At 47.9% G+C, this 16,456-nt stretch overlaps 2 protein-coding genes across 3 annotated transcripts in view; one reads left to right on the forward strand and one right to left on the reverse strand.

Moving 5' to 3' along the window:
• The first annotated feature begins 61 nt into the window (after positions 1–61).
• Positions 62–11,157, forward strand: STARD5 (StAR-related lipid transfer (START) domain containing 5). Its single transcript, XM_011983683.1, has 6 exons — positions 62–238; positions 906–955; positions 1,316–1,448; positions 4,402–4,519; positions 5,354–5,447; positions 10,420–11,157. Exons 1-6 carry the CDS (start codon positions 140–142, stop codon positions 10,565–10,567), a joined length of 642 nt encoding a protein of 213 aa, XP_011839073.1. The 5' UTR covers positions 62–139; the 3' UTR covers positions 10,568–11,157.
• Positions 11,158–13,606: 2,449 nt separating this feature from the next.
• The window catches only part of IL16 (interleukin 16), a 129,466-nt gene continuing 126,616 nt past the window's right edge, over positions 13,607–16,456 (reverse strand). The window contains exons 18-19 of one of the 2 annotated variants that reach the window (XM_011983684.1): positions 16,143–16,268; positions 13,607–14,084 (exon numbers count right to left, since the gene is read on the reverse strand). In XM_011983684.1, the coding sequence (XP_011839074.1) occupies positions 13,891–14,084; positions 16,143–16,268 (320 nt within the window). In that variant the 3' untranslated portion in view covers positions 13,607–13,890. The remainder of the gene's footprint in view (positions 14,085–16,142; positions 16,269–16,456) is intronic. The other variant, XM_011983685.1, reaches the window with a different exon arrangement.

The following is a 16,456-nucleotide window of genomic DNA, read 5'->3' on the forward strand; positions in this document are numbered from 1 at the left end:
TGCACCAATTCGGGAGCGGGGGCGGGGAAAGAGGCGGGGCTACGAGCTCCTCCCAGAACTCCAGCTTTCAGGCACTCCGGATCCAGCGCCGCCGCTCAAAACACCAGCAACCCAGCGGCCAAGCGCAGTTCCCGGCGCAATGGACCCGACGCTGGCAGCCCAGATGAGCGAGGCTGTGGCCGAGAAGGTGCTCCGGTACCGGCGGGACACAGCAGGCTGGAAGATTTGCCGGGAAGGCGTGAGTGAGGAGCTGGGCGGGAAGGGGTCCCGGAGACCGCTTCGTGGAGCCCGGGTCCCCAGAAGCCCCCAAGCCACTCCTCTCCCCGTTGTTTTCTGCACCCCAATCCCCTGGACCCGATTGAGAGGGATTCCAATGGGGATTGTTTTAAAAAAAGATTGGGCCTGTTATGCTTACAATGACTTAAGGTGGTATCTGTTCCTTTCACTCAGTGACTTACCCAAGGTCACCTGGCTGTTGAATGCTGTTTAGGACTGGAACCCTAACACCAGCCTAGTCTAAAGCCTTTACTCTGTTCACTACAGCGTGAACCCCTCTCTTTGTCGTTGCCAGAGGGTAGCATGGGGGTAGTTTTGCTTGACACTTCTGACTTTTAACAAGTAGCCCTGGGTTGCTCAAGGAAACAGAATGCATGGTGGCTTTTAGATAATTTGAAAACCACCCACGGCTCTTGGAGTCAGCCAGTTGAGATCTTTTCTTCATCACATTCTGCTGTGGGGACAGCTTTGCCCAAGACTAGTCCCAGCTTTTCCACGTATGGGTTGCACAGCCTTGGAGAGTCGTATCTCTTGAGGCCTCTGACCCCTCTTCTGTAAAACAGGGAATTAAGCCAGGTGACCAGAGACCACCTAGCTCTAAAATTCTATGGTTCTGTGCCTTTTGACAGAATGGAGTTTCAGTTTCCTGGAGGCCATCTGTGGAGTTTCCAGGGAACCTGTAAGTGCATGCCTCGTTCAAAGCTTACCAGAGGTGCCGCACCCTTCCTGGTATCTTTATGGGTTTGCCTTTTAAAATATTCAGATCAACCCTACAACCCGTAATCAATTGTCCTCCAGAAAAGCCTTACTGTTTTTAATGAAATCATTTTCAGCAAACTGTATTCTTGTGAAAGCTCACTGTCCATTTCTGCAGGCCTGAAGGGAGGTGGGGCTAGTAAGTTTCAGCCCCTTCTCTGCAAGCCTGTCCTAAAAGAGTAGTGACAGACATGGCATGGTTCACCTTCTAGTCCTTAGATACAATCACAAGATAAACAAATTTGATTGATGCATTGGGCTCAAATTCCTTTTTATGCTCCAGGTACCGAGGAGAAGGCATCGTATATGGGACACCAGAGGAGGTGTGGGACTGTGTGAAGCCAGCCGTTGGAGGCCTACGAGTGAAGTGGGATGAGAATGTGACCGGTTTTGAAATTATCCAAAGCATCACTGATGTAAATCTTCCCAAGCATGTTATCTCTAGATAGTGTCTGGGCCCTGCTATAGTAACTCCCTCCCATTTCTTCTGGAAGGGGTCCGTGATACCTTTTGTCAGGGGAATATGTCCTGCAAACACAGGCTGCCCACTGCTTGCAGCATTGGAGGCCAGCCTCAGCCCAGTTTCCTGGTGGGAAACGTCATGATGCAGATAGGCAGAGAAGCCCCAAACAGAGTCTCTGGGGGTAGCATACTTGTTCCTTGTGTGGGGCTGCTGCACTAGGCAACACAGGACCCTCAGCCCCTGGCACCCACTTCCCTGAAGCCTGGGCCAGTAGCAGCCCCATGTAGCTGCATGACCCCAGTTACCCTCTGGTATGAGGGTCTTCATGCTTTTTGCTTACATGCTTCCAACGGATTTTTGGGAAATTAAGCATCATCCTCACACATCCAGTTGACATCTATTAATAACATTTAGTTGACAACTAAATTTTTATAAGTTGCAAAGTGTCATTTTTGACATGTAAATATCAGTTTTGAACAAAGCAGTGACATTCTTTTAGATGTATCTAAATAATATATAAATTTTTATTTAAAATACATAAACAAAGTTTATTAAATAGTCAGAAATTGTATGTAACTGTTTTCCTAGAACTCAAATTTCCATTCCACGTAGCCCTCTGAATTTTATCCTAATTTAATACATGGTTGTTCTTGGAAGTCATCATCTTGCATCATAAATATGCATAGAAATGGAAATTTTTTTAATCATATATTTCCTGTAATCATGAGACTAATTTTTTTTTTTTTTTTTTTGAGACAGAGTCTCAATCTGTCGCCAAGCTGGAGTGCAGTGGTACGATGTGGGCTCACTGCAGCCTCCGCCTCCCGGGTTCAAGCAATTCTGCCTCATCCTCCCGAGTAGCTGGGACTACAGGGGCACGCCACCATGCCCAGCTAATTTTTGTATTTTTGGTAGAGACGGGGTTTCACCATGTTAGCCAGGATGGTCTTGATCTCTTGACCTCATGATACCCCCTTCTCAGCCCCCCAAAGTGCTGGGATTACAGATGTGAGCCACCACACCTGGCCAAGACTAATGGTTTTTTTTTTTAAATTGGATTGAGGTACGAGTGTAATTCATTAAAATAACATGATTATATTATAAATTCTGATAAAGAAATATTAAATGTGACAAGTAAAACATTTTGCATCTTTAGCTGAGATGAATGGGAGCTCTTTTTTCTAATTAACTCATAAGTCCATGAAAAGATACAAACTTTTCAATAGACAACTGCAAAGTAGAGGGGAAGCACAGGCTACTGGTGAGCTCAGGTTTACAAAAAAGTGGAGAATTACCAAGTGGTAGCTCTTTATCATTTAGTGAAACAATGAAAATATGGAGAAAGGGCTTTTCCTTGCAGACTGGCATTTTTCAGCACGCTTTTGGCAACTCTCAAATATCCTAATTCTAAAATAGATGATGGATAGATAGGTGGATGGATGGATAGGATACAGGGCCATGCCATGAGTTTGTCGCATTTATGACATGCGCTGCTGCTGTCTTCAAAATTTCTTTCCAAAGTTCTCCTCATCTTGGTTTCCAGACACTATACCTCAGGAATGATGCACCTGGGGGCAATCATCAGAGGTGGAAGCAGTATAATTTTTTTTTCAAATTTTTCATCACTTCTGCCATTACTGTTACAGAATACCAGAATTTAGAAATGACAAAATTGCCTTGTTTTTAACACCAAGTTTTGGAATGTGTTTAAGAAAGGGAAAAACATGAAATTCTAACACCAGTGTATACTGCCTTGATTACGTATTGCAGCCAGCACTCCTAATTGTCCCTTTGCCACCCTGGAGGATTTTACACACTGGGACAATTCATGATAGGATGATTCTAGATGAATGGGCATATGCTGTGCTTTTCTTCAAATGGGAAAGGAGACCCTGTGTGCAGGTGCAGCCTGTTCCCAGGCAGGTCGTTAAGGGATGAAGGAAACATGGAGTAGAGTCATCTGGAAATTCATCCTCATTGCACCCATTGCAAAGTGCTCAAGTGCCCCCAGGCATCTCATGCCCATTTGAAGATTAATTTCCTGAGGCCAAAAGTGTCCTTGCTGAAAAGTTTCTCAGCAACACGTGGTGCCCCAAGTCTTAATACCTGAGGGGAAAGACAAAGAGATGGAGACCTTTACCAGCCCCACTCACCTCCCCTGAGACTTCTCCCCAGGACTGTTCCATCGCAGACCTGGCCTGTAGTTCTCCATTGTGACCCCGAGAGAGCCTGGGCCCCGCTCTCTTGCGGGATGGGATGAATGGGAGAAAGCCCAGCATCCTTGGTTTATAAAATGGGAGTGTGGACTACTGGGATATGCTGAGATTGAGTGAGGTTCAAGGTATTCCCTCCTGGGGCTGGGACTAGGGTAAACCAAAGAGTTGCCCCAGGCACAACATAGGAGGCTGAGCAAGTGCAGGGTCAGCCCTAAAAGAGAGTGGCCTTTCTTCCCTCTCCCTAGCTCTGGTCCTGTTCAAATCCCATCTCTACCATGAGCTTCGTGCTGAATTCCTTAGTCTCTCCAAGTGTCAGTTTCCTCACCTGTAGTAGGGATTAATGATACCTGTTTCTAAAGGTAAGGGACAACTGAGAGCTTTGTCCAGCCAGGCTCTTACTAGGTGCTCAATAAATGATACCTCTTATGGTCACTTGTGAGATATGACTTCAGCATGGCACTGGTCTGCAGCTAGATAGCTGTGGGCAGCCTGTGTCACAGCCCTCATCTTACAAACTGGGTGTATTTCCATGACACCCGGTTCCTGGGAAGATTTGCTCTGGATCTTACTGTTTATAGTGCCACCCTACTGTCAGTCCTGGTACCTCTCCCAGACCTTGAGGGATGGAGTGGGAGTTGGGAGAAGATGTCCGGCCAGCAGTCACAGCTACATGCTTCTTTGGTTTGGCAGACCCTGTGTGTAAGCAGAACCTCCACCCCCTCAGCTGCCATGAAGCTCATTTCTCCCAGAGATTTTGTGGACTTGGTGCTAGTCAAGAGATATGAGGATGGGACCATCAGTTCCAATGGTGAGTGATGCCCAGAGGAGCTGCCATGCCTTCCTACGATGCTGGGCTTTCTCTTCTGCACCTCACAGTTCCTTAAGGAGAGCCAAGCAACCAGAAATCACCAGAAACTCACACTCTGAGTCCTCTACCTCATCTGGTTGGGTTTGGGGGGATTCAGGGCCATGGGGGTCTGAGGCAAGACAGTCCACATACCAGTAATTCTATGTTTAAGTCACGGTTTTGCCAGTGCCTCCCTTTTTTTTTTTTTTCCTGCCGAAGCTCATGGTGTTTGCTGTAGACATGTAGGTTAGTTGGGTGGCAAAAAACTTGTGTGAAAAATCCATGGCCACGTCTTCTTAAGAGTTTGGGTGCTGTCCACTCCCTTAATGTCCAGTGAGGAGCAGGGCTCCTGCCTCTGCACAGCCCCTGCCATTCCTCCAATTCTTCTACATGAGAGAGTTGGATGCATCCATGCCTCTCCTGGCTGGGATTTGAGAGAGGCACGTGCCTCCTCCCACTCCCAAACCTTGTGTTCTAGAATGTTCTTTTCTCTAATATTCTTGACAAGCTTGGGAAAGCTATGTGCGTGTTTATGCGTGAATGCAGATGAGTGTGTGTGAGTGCAAGTGTGTGTGCATGTGTGTGAGTTTGTGTACACGCATGTGAGAGTGTATTTGTATGTGTGAGTGTAAGGGGCAGTAGGGTGGGAGTAGGGGGACCTCACGCCAAAGGGCAGGAGTCCGTCACAGACTCCAGGGCTGCAGGTAGTCCGGTCTGTGTGTTCTATGGCATCCCAGTGGCGGTGGCCTGACCGTCTGAAGTTGTAACTCACTGACATTCTGCACTGTCTTCCAGCCACCCATGTGGAACACCCCTTGTGTCCCCCGAAGCCAGGTTTTGTGAGAGGATTTAACCATCCTTGTGGTTGCTTCTGTGAACCTCTTCCAGGGTAAGGATAATTTCCTGCATTGAGGTACATGGCTCAGACCTAACCGTGCCTTCCCTGTGGACCTTCTCTGAAAAGGGGCACTTTGACTATGATTCAAAAGAAGAAAAATGCCTTACAGCTGTTTGGATTGTAACGATACAAAATACTTTCACACACATCTGCATAAGCAGAACCTCCTGAGAGTACCTGGCACATGGGCAAGAATTGAGGGGAGGCGTTACTCTTATTTGTGATGCAGGAAATTTTCCCTGCAGCCTCCAGGCTAAACAAATGTCATGGTCCATTTAGCAAATGAGGAAACTGAGGTTTGGGGAGATTCAGTGATGTGTTCTGACTCAAAGGCTAGGAGGTTGGCAGGGCAGGGTCTGTGCTCCGAGTCCTCCCTGAATACCCTCTGCCAGACAGGAGCAGCTTTGAAGATAGCAGTCCCCACCCCACATTTCACTCAGTGATCATCTCTCCTCGGCAAGGAATGTGGCGGAACTCAGGCCTAAAGGGCAGTTCTGAGACCACACTGTAAGTCTGCCTCAGAATTGACCCCGGGGACTCTCTATTCCCATTTGCCACAGGTCATGGCCAGGCTCTTGCCAGGAAATTTCTGTGTAATGAATTACCTGTCCCTCATTTATCCTGGGAATCATGCAAGTTGACAGCGAAAGAAACTGCACCTTGCAGGTGTGTCGCAGTGTTCCCTGCAGTCTCCACACAGACGCCTGGGTCCGTGCTTCTACCACATTGTCCCAGGAGGTGGGCCTCAGCGTCATGGGATTATACCAAGCCCAGACCTAGCACCTTTATGTTACCCTCTTTGCTAAGCTGGCTTTTCAGACATCACATGAAGACTTTTCTTAGATGTAACACAATTTTGAGTTTGAAAATAGCACAGCTGTGCTCTGCCACACACAAACATACACACCTGCGCTCAGTTTCAGTTCTGTCAATATATAGGTGCCCTAGATGCCCTAGCCTGGACTCATTTCCTTGTCCTCTCCCACCTAGTAGTCAGATGCTAGGACTCACCTTTCAATGGTGCCGGGTCTGACAGAGAGGAGTTTTCAGAATAAGAGGCAGAGTCATTTCTTCTCAGGGGCTGAATCCCATTGCTGTCTTCTTTTTGGTGGAATGCACAATATAATGGGTAGTATCATGCCCATAGCAAAGGTATCACGTGGATTTTATTTTATTTTATTTTATTTTTGAGACAGAGTTTGGCTGTCACCCAAGCCAGAGTGCAGCGGTGCAGTCTTAGCTCACTCTTGGCAACCTCTGCCTCCCAGGCTCAAGCAATTCTCCTGCCTCAGCCTCCCAAGTAGCTGGGATTACAGGTGCCTGCCACCATGCCTGGCTAATTTTTGTATTTTTAGTAGAGTAGGGGTTTCACCATGTTGTCCAGGCTGGTCTCGAGCTCCTGACCTCAAATGATCCCCCTGTCTTGGCCTCCCAGAGTGCTGTGATTACAGGCATGAGTCACTATGCCTGGCCCAATTGCATGGATTTTGCTGATAGGTTGGTTGGAGTCCCACAAAACCCTGCCTATATGAGGGTTTTAATTCAAGTGTTGACTCTTCCAACTCCTGTCTACTTGATTAAAAACATCATGTGTTCTCAATAAAACTTTCTTCCAGAGCCTGCTCTGTGCAGTTATTTTCATGAGGCTGTGGATCTGAAATCTGTGACAATGATTATTCTCTTATTATTCTGTGAAGATAGGCCTATTCTGGACGCTAGATTCAGCTGGCATTAATAGCAGCAGCAGCAGCTGCAAACATTTAGACAGCACTACTGTGTCAGCCACTATTCTAAGCACTTTGTATAAATTAACTATTTTTATAACACCCTAAGGCACTGTTGTGATCCTAATTTTTAAGATAAGAATGGTGGGTGCACAGAGAGGTTTAGTAACTTATCCAAGGTCACATAGCCAGCAAGTAAGAGAGCCACAGTCTCATTCTGGCCATCTGGCTCCAGAATCTGGGCTCTTAACGCAGATACTGATGTCTCAAAACAGCTAGAGTATCTCTCCTCTTAGAACTTAGATTCCAATGAAGGCAAGAGGAGACAGACTAAACACAAATGTAAGTAGTTCTGTCTCGTGGATGCTCTAGTAAGTGTCAGATGTTAAGTGCCTTGGGGAAAACTAAACCCAGATAAAGGTTCCAGGGAAAGGTGTGAGTGGGTCGTCTAGGGGGTTTCCCTAATAAGACATTTGAACAAAGCACAAATGCAGGGAGTCTTGGGCATGTTGGTGGAGTGAGCATTCTGGCAGGGGTATGAGCAGATGCAAAGTCTCAGAAGTAGGAGCAGGAGCCAGCGCAAAAGCAGCGCCTCTGAGGAACAGCACAGAGGGAGGTGTTGTGTTAGCAAGGGGAGAGGCTAGGACATTCGGCCCATGAGGTAGCAGGGCCCACAGCCTGTTGGGGACTTTCCTCTGAATAAAATGGGAAGCCACTGGGGAGGCCTGAGCAGGACATGCTCTGACTTCAGTCTTAACTGCTGTGATGCCCTGCTTCCCCAAAGAGGGTGAACTCCAGGCGACAGGGACTTCCTTCCATCTCAAAGCCTTAGCATCATCTGCACTGCACCCTCTCCCTCACCCACCAACCTCTGCCCATCCCACCTTTGCTAGGGCCTTCTCTCTCCTCTTGCTCTCTTGAGCAAGAGGCTGTGAGCAAGAGGGCAAGAGGACTCATCAGGGGTGAGGTGGTGTTGAGGCCAGAGGTAGTGGTGGTTGAGCTGCAAGTAACTGTGGGGGGTGGGGGAAATGTGTTCTCAAGGTGAAGGAACCTGTATCTGTGGTCAAGGCAGCATTACAGTATCATTTCTGGAGCACTTGCTCTGTGCACAGAAAGGGTGCTAAGTGTGCTTCACGCCTACTCTCATTAAATCCTTCTAGCAACCATAGTGGATGCCTTCATCCCAGCCTTTTCTGAGGGGAGACTGGGTGACCCACAACTCCTCTGTGCCCCCTTTTGCCCTTTCTGTTGTTGTCGTCACATAATGGTGTACATACAAGAGCTACCACTCACCAAGGCCACTGTGAGGAAGAGTTTGTCCCATCCCACACGGCCTCTCCCATGTTCCACCCACCACAAAGCCCAGTCCTAACCCAGAGGGAGACATGATCACGGAGTCTCATTTCTCACTCACCTGTTCGTGTTTCTAAAGAGGATGCTGCTGAGAGGTGATGCGGGCCAGAGGAGGCCCAGTGGGAGGTGGAGCAGGGATGAGAGAGAAGGCCCTAGCAAAGGCGGGATGGGCAGGGGTTGCTGGGTGAGGGAAAGGTGGAGTGTGAATGATGCTAAGGCTTTGAGATGGAAGGAAGTCCCTGTCCCCTGGAGTTCACCCTCTTTGGGGAAGCAGGGCACAAGCAGAGGAGAAAAGCCACAGCGCAGAGGAGCACATGCTCTCCCATCTTATGGATCTGTTGGCCCCCATCCTGCTCCAGGCCCGTTGTCCTTCTATATGACTTGGGGAGTGAGATTTCTTTTTTTTCTTTTTTGAGATGGAGTTTTGCTCTTGTCACTCAGGCTGGAGTGCAAAATGGTACAATCTCAGGTCACTGCAACATCCACCTCCCAGGTTCAAGCGATTCTCCTGCCTCAGCCTCCGGAGTAGCTGGGATTACAGGCACCCACCACCATGCCCGGCTAATTTGTGTATGTTTAGTAGAGATGGGGTTTCACCATGTTGTCCAGATTGGTCTCGAACTCCTGACCTCAGGTGATACAACCGCTTCGACCTCCCAAAGTGCTAGGATTACAGGTGTGAGCCACCGTGCTTGGCCCTGAGGAGTGGGATTCTAAAAGGTCTCCAGTTCCAAACCTGTAGCCTGCATGATGTCAGGAAACATCTCATGGGCAGGCATAGAGCTACTTGGGGTTCCTGGTGAGGCTGAGGCTGTGGACAGTTGCATTCAAATAAAATGCCAAATGAGCTCCACAAAGCCCATACTACCTTTGTTGTCCTGGCCGTTGAGAAGTTTGTCCCAGTGAAGATTGCTTCATGTCCCTACCAAGTTGTGTTCCGTCTCCACATTGTGTGCCCCTTTGATTCTGGACTTCCAGTCTGCATCTGTGCCACCTGCCATCCTCTGAGCTTCTGCCACCCCCTGGCCAAAATCCCTTCATAGGTGCTCAAATTATTCGCCAGTTCTCTAAATAGCAGTTCTCAAAATTTTGGCAGAACACTTTATTATACCCTTAAATATATTTGAGGGCTTCATAGGGCCTTTGTTCATGGAGGTTATAGCTATCATTATTTGATGTATTTGAAATTGTAACTGGGAAATTTGAGAAATGTTAAAAATATTTTAACATAAAAATTCACTGCATGATAAATTATTTTAAAAAACTGTATTTTTAAAAAACAAAAAACATTATGAAAAGAGTGGCATTTTTACATTTTTGCTCATCTCTTTCACGTCAGCTTAACAGAAGCTCATACCTGCTTCTGCATGCAGTCTGTTGCAATATCACACATCATGTAACCTCCAGAAAACTCCACCATATGCACGTGAGAGAAGGCAAATCACATGTTAGTGTTGTTATGAAAATAGTGTTAACGTTGCAGACCCCTTGAAAGGGTCCCAGGAGCCCCCAGGAGGTTGCAGACCCTAAATAGTGAAGGGCAGCATCTCTTCGTTCCTCTCAGGGCCTGGCACAAAGTGAGTTCTCCGAAAGCATTTGCTGAGTGAATCAGGCGGCAAGGTACTGCGTTTTTGGACTGGGAGTAGGGACTTCTCCCTCCCTGGAGGCTTGGAGAGGCTGTGGAATGCATCCCTGACAGGACGAGATTCCATCCTGAAAATGAGCAAGTCCAGAGAGGACCCCTGGGTAGAGGGCACAGCAAGGGATGAGACGCAATCACTGTATCATGGCCATTTCCACTGGGCTGGGCTCTGCTCACCTGCCTGGTGCTCATCCCCAGCATCTCTGCTGTAGATCGTAACACAGCTCTGCTGTTGCCTTTACAGGGAACCCACCAAGACCAACCTGGTCACATTCTTCCATACCGACCTCAGCGGTTACCTCCCACAGAACGTGGTGGACTCCTTCTTCCCCCGCAGCATGACCCGGTTTTATGCCAACCTTCAGAAAGCAGTGAAGCAATTCCATGAGTAATGCCATCATTACTTCTTGGCAAAGAACTCCCATGACTCATCGAGGAGCTCCAGCTGTTGGGATACCAAGGAGCCTGGGAGCATGCGGAGGCCTGTGTTCACTCTTTGGAACAAGCCGATGGACTACACATCTCTGAGAATGCCAACCAGAGGCGGCAGCCCACCCTTCCTGCCTCCTGCCCCACTCAGGGTTGGCATGCGATGAGCCATTCATGTGCTCTAAACTCCATCTGCCTGTTACCCAAACATGCCTCTCCTGGCAGGGTAGACCCAGGCCTCTAACCGTCTGACAGGGACTCAGGCTGGACACCGTGTGATGCACTCTGGCCCCAAGCCTTTATGTGCCCATCACTCTCAGAGACCGCGTTTCCCTGACTGTCATAGAGAATCATCATCGCCACTGAAAACCAGGCCCTGTTGCCTTTTAAGCATCTACAGCTCCCTCAGTCCTGCGCTGCAGACCCTCAAATGTATTTTTCTGATACAGACCTTGTATATGGCTTTACTGCCACAAAAGAGTTTTTTTCCTTAAAAAAGGTGTCAACTTGGAAAATAATGGTGTAAAAATGGGATAACCATTAAGGAAAAACACTTTCAATGTATCTTCCATTTGATGAATTTGTTTTTCTCTCTTTATCCCCTCATGGTGGACTTCCATGCCCTCAATGAAACCAGGCAGTGTGAATCTGTTCCAGCCCAAATCTGCAGCATTAGGGATGAGTTCTTGGCAGTGATTCTGAACTGAGCATGTACTCACGTCTGCATGGGGAACTCTGGGGAGAAGAGCCTTCTTTTTCTTTCCACTGGGCATTTGCCTTTCCTTGTCTTCTTACTGAGGTGGAGGCAGGAGGTCTCTGTCTTCCAGGCCCTGGCCAGGCCATCCTGCCATCAGGAAAGATAGACGAGCATGCCTCCCTCTAGCAGCCCTGGCTGGAATCTCCCCTCCAGATCCTGCTGCAAGACCGCACAAACCCACAAGGGCCATGTCCACCCAGGCACATCATCAGAACCAGGGAGCACAGCCTTGCCACCTGGAAGGGGCCGCAGCAGCCATGCAAGTTTCTTTCCCTATCTCCGATCCAGAGAGGGATCCTCTAACATTCTCTAGCAACCTTATCTGCACCCCCGCCACCTTCCTTGTAAGAAAGACCGCGTGTGTCTGACTAAAATCCCTTCACGTTGCATTTACCCAGGTTACTATTGCGCGTGCAGGATGTTTTCACAGTGTTCTCAGCCTTTGCTCCTCCAAATAGAAAACATTTCCCCTGTGTTACTGTTACTTCCCTATTTTTGAGTCCTGGGGTGACTGTCTCTTAAATGTGCCAAGATGTGAGCAAGCTTTAAAACACGACAGCTCAGTGTTAAGGGGGCAGAAAGCTTCCTCTTTCTGTGTTCTATTGCAACTATAGATTCCACAATCATGCCTTAAGATCTTTTAGCTAACACCCTTTTCAAGAAATCATCAGGCTCTTGGATTGACTTAGAATTCATTCATTCATTAAGTGCTTACCGAGTCCCCACTCTGTGGCAAGCACTGTTCTATATCAACTTCTCATGAGCTCAGCCAATTCTAGGTGCACCAGCCAAGGAAACTTCATGCCTGCCCCCTCTGAGCTCCATACTCTGAGGTGGTGGTCTAACCAAGATGGGATCGCCTTGTCCGGCCCTGTGTAGCCAAGTAGAAGGCCAAACAAGTTAACCAGCAGGACAGAAACTGCTCTAAACCCATTATTCCTTGGGATGAATAGAACAGTGAGATGAATGCCTGCTCTAATGAAGCCATTAAAGGGGTTTACAGTAAGGTTAGGAGCCCAGCTGGGTTTTCTGAGTCTACTGCTGGGAAACAGATTCTTCACTTCCTGTGGACCCTAGAGAAGCCATCGGATTGCATTAACATGGCTCCACTGATGATGGCCTGAGAATTACTACTTTTTGTGTTCCATCTGTTGTCCTTGCCAGGTCTTCCCCCACATCCTTACTTCACAGGATCAGGGGCTGAGAAGAGGCCAATACTCTGGCCCAGGCCTGGTCAAGGGATGCTGGTTGTTGCTGATGCAAAGGCACATTGCCTGGTCCTTAGCTTGGCAATCAGGCACCCAGAGATGACCAGACCAAATATCCCTTTGGCCAGGCACTCAGGTATTCCCTATAATGTTGTGCACTTAAAGCATCTTGGGCTGACAGTCTCTACCGAATCACAGAAGGAAGGACTCAATCTGCCGCATCACTTATCAGCTGGATAATCTATTTACTGTACATTTTTGCCCTCATATCAATACATTGGCACAGAACCATACACTGTAGAAGCTGCTGTGATCACCAAAGGCAGTGTCCGTTTAGCCCTGAGCACAGTGCTTGGCATGTGGTAGGTAAGTAGTAGCAATTTTGTTTGATACCCTCATATACATGCTGGTTCCTTCTGTCAGCACACCTGTTCACGCTTTGAGCTTGGTGCTTCACCTGGACTCCTCTGTTTACTGGCTCCACCAGCCTTCCCTAGGATTACTTCTCCAATCCAAACAAAAACAATTTTGCAAATCTTTCATGTGACAAATTGTATATTTCATAAATGACCCCAGCAATATTTCCTCTCCCCTTAAGCCTAGGCAGGTTTGTGTCAGCTCTAACTGATGGAGTATAGTGGAGGTGGTGCTATGCGACATCCAAGGCAAAGGTATAAACAAGATGCAGCTTCTACATGGCTCTTGCACTCCTGAGATGCTCATCCTGGGAATCCAGACACCATGTTGTGAGGAGGCCCAGGCCACAAGGAGAGGCCACCTATAAGCATTCAGGCCACCAGCCCCAGGTGAGTTCCCAGCCAACAGCCAACATCAACGGCCAGATGTATGAATGAGTAATCTCACATGGTCCCAGCCTTTGCATGACTTCAGCTGATGCCAAGTGAAACAGAGATCAGCTGCCCATTCCAATCTCTGCCCACATTGCAGATTCATGAGAAAAACAAATGTCACTGTTTGGGGGTGAATCATGACACAGTTACAGTACTTGAAACATTTTTCAAAGCCAGGCATGAATTTCATATGAAATCACAATCCATTTTATTTGTGGCACCACAATATTATCATTAAGCTCTCTTTTTACACGGTCTACAATTTGTATCAACTACCCCAGTGTGACTCTGCCCTTACTTGAAGGACAACCCTTTTGCTGGGTGGTGTCCTAGAAGTTCTGGGCCTGGGCAGCAGCCACTGGGAAGCCCACCTGTGCTTTCCCCCATCTGGGTAGGGCGGCAGCAGAGACCCTGAGAATCAGCAGTTATAGGAGCTATGTGTTACTGGCTTTGGCTTCAGCATGTCCTGCCTAGGAGTCTGCAGCAGCTGTGGTTTCCTTGGGCTGGAGGCTTTTCCTCCTAATTACAATCGTGACAGGTCCATCAGGCAGGGCCTTGATGATGTTCCAGGCTTCAAACCGTGTGAGGCCCTGCATGGCAGTGCCAGCCAGCTGCAAGATTTCATCTCCAGGCTGGATTGTCTCACTTTGTTCTGAGGCTGCTCCTGAAAGGGAGAAGATAATGGGTTCCACAGATGATGGGGAACAAGAAAAGTTGCCTCCTCTCCTTGATCTCCAGGGAGCCAGGATAGCTTGGTAGAGAGTGGGGCATCATCCCGTGGGAGCTTGCTTGTTGGTGGTTCTAAAATGAGGCATCTCTTAAGATGGTGACTCAGAGGTTAGGGAACCAGGCTGCAGCTCTCCATGGCCCTTGGAAAGGGATAGCCCATGCTGTCTCCAGGGGAGGGAACCATCAGGCAGCTCCGCGCCTTAGCCTGGCTGGAGCACCATCCATAGTTCATAGAAGACTCTGGGGAACTGAGTCCTGCCTAGACCCTGCTTTGGACACTGACCCAATATCCTATCCCCTTCACATTTGTTCTCCACATCTGATGAGGACATCAGCAATGGGTGGTATGGGAAGAGGGCTAGTGAGACTTTTGTGCAACAATCTTTACAGGGATCTTGCCTCTGAGTGGCATGAAGTCCTCTGTGTCTACATAAAAAAGGAAACAAACATATATGCCCCCCACTATTTCAAAGCTGCATGTGAAAACAATGCTATTTTACTTGTTTATATTAAAAGATAATTTCCCATCCATTTGACACAGTGGTCTTCACAAATCCTGAATAAGAGTAGAAGACAACACTAATCATAGTAATGAAAATATAGCTAAAGTGTATTGGGCATTTATTTTAAAAGGCATTGTGCTAATGTTTTGCATTTATGACAGTAATCCTATGAGGGATGTATTATTTGTGTTTCCTTTTAACAGTTGAGGAAACCAAGAACTCAAGTAACTGGCCCAGAGCTTCACAGCTGCTAGTGGTAGGCCCTGGGCTGGAACCCAGACTTTCTGGCTCCAGAATCTGCATCTCCCCTCCCACATCACGCTGCAGCTGGCAGTCTCATCCTAAACATTTAAGTAAATGGGTCCATGGTGGTGAAGTGACTTGTCCAAGGTCATGCTACTAAGGTCATGTGGCAGAACTAACACTAGAATCTAGTCCTCTTGACATTGAACCCAATGTTCCTTCTAAATTGACCTTCAAAAAATTAGAAATATCTTTCCCAGAATTGGGGTTAACATGGATTCTGGGGGGAATGCCATGTAAGCCTCACTGTACCTTCTGGGTTTCTGCAGCTGCAGCAGAACTTCCTGTAATGAAACCAGTTGGCAACAGGAGCTTATGGTGGGTGAGGGACAGAGCTAAGAGTCCCTTTGGGTCTCAGTCCTAAATGCCCTCAGATACACACCTGTACCTCTTTACCTCCTTTTATGGATGAGGAGCCTCAGGCCCAGAAGGGAATGGTCACTCAGCATGTTACAGGCAGAGCTGGGACTAGAACCCGGCTCACCTGCCTCCCTCTCCAGTACTCCTCTCTCTACAACCCCTTGCTCTGTGGCTTGGAGACCTCCAATTTGAGGAACACCAAAGAATCAGGGGTGGTTTTACATGGTTGCCACAGTCATTCATGATTTTCACAGGGAAATCCAAGGGACCCCCATATCAGACTGATTTGTACTCCAATCCCTGATGAACCAAATAACAAAATTTTAAATAAAGGCAGGAGCTGATGTGTCGAGTTCTAGGGTAAGGCAAATGAGGCCAAATGTGCAGTACAAAGTCAGACTGTCTTTATTTAAACTTCGATATTTTGTTCAACATGTTTTTCTAAAATTAACTTAAAAAAAACACACTGCATTAAAATAGTATTGATCTGGGTTACTGCAGATTTTGGCACCCCTTTAAAATTTTGCACCGTAGGCCAGTGCCCCACTGCCTCACTCTAGAGTCCTGGCCCTGCCAACCCAAACCAAGCCCAGGACTTAGGTGTTTATGAGGACCCATCAAAACACACCAGGGATTCAGGGGATGTCAGAGCAAAGGAGAAAAAGTGGAAAAAGCAGAATTCAGCCCTAAAAGGACCAGCATGCCTATGAAGAGGACATGGAGTTGTGGGAAACCAACATAGCCCAGAAAGTGCCCAGAAGTCTTTTGGGGGCCTGGCCACATGCCCACAACTGGAGAACCCACAAAGAACCAGACACACCCCACACCTTTGAAAATCCTGTTAATGGTGAGAGGCTTGTCTCCATGCAGGGAGCCCTTCCCTCCTTCCAGGCTGAAGCCCAGCCCTGCAGACATCTTCTCCAGTGTCACCGTGTAGACTGTGGCCTCTGCTGCTAAGAAAAACACAAGGTGTCTGTTAGGGATCCTCTCCTCTCCCAGGCCATAGATGCCCTGGGCATCAAGTGAGCCCGGGGTGATGCTGCCCCCATGTTTGCACACAGGCACATGTAACACAGACATACATCTCAAACAGTGTACTAGGCAGGCCACACATTCTTGGGGTCACAAATTACTGAGTAGC

The sequence above is a fragment of the Mandrillus leucophaeus genome, unplaced genomic scaffold (assembly GCF_000951045.1).
Source record: "Mandrillus leucophaeus isolate KB7577 unplaced genomic scaffold, Mleu.le_1.0 Scaffold254, whole genome shotgun sequence".
In the NCBI taxonomy this organism is placed as follows: Eukaryota; Metazoa; Chordata; class Mammalia; order Primates; family Cercopithecidae; genus Mandrillus; species Mandrillus leucophaeus.

Excerpts from the sequence above, each read along its gene's own strand:
- STARD5 (XM_011983683.1), top strand. The coding sequence starts at position 140 with ATGGACCCGACGCTGGCAGCCCAGATGAGCGAGGCTGTGGCCGAGAAG. Across the intron at positions 956-1,315 it reads GTGGAGTTTCCAGGGAACCT|GTACCGAGGAGAAGGCATCG; the intron begins GTAAGTGCATGC and ends TTTATGCTCCAG. Across the intron at positions 1,449-4,401 it reads TTATCCAAAGCATCACTGAT|ACCCTGTGTGTAAGCAGAAC; the intron begins GTAAATCTTCCC and ends TTGGTTTGGCAG.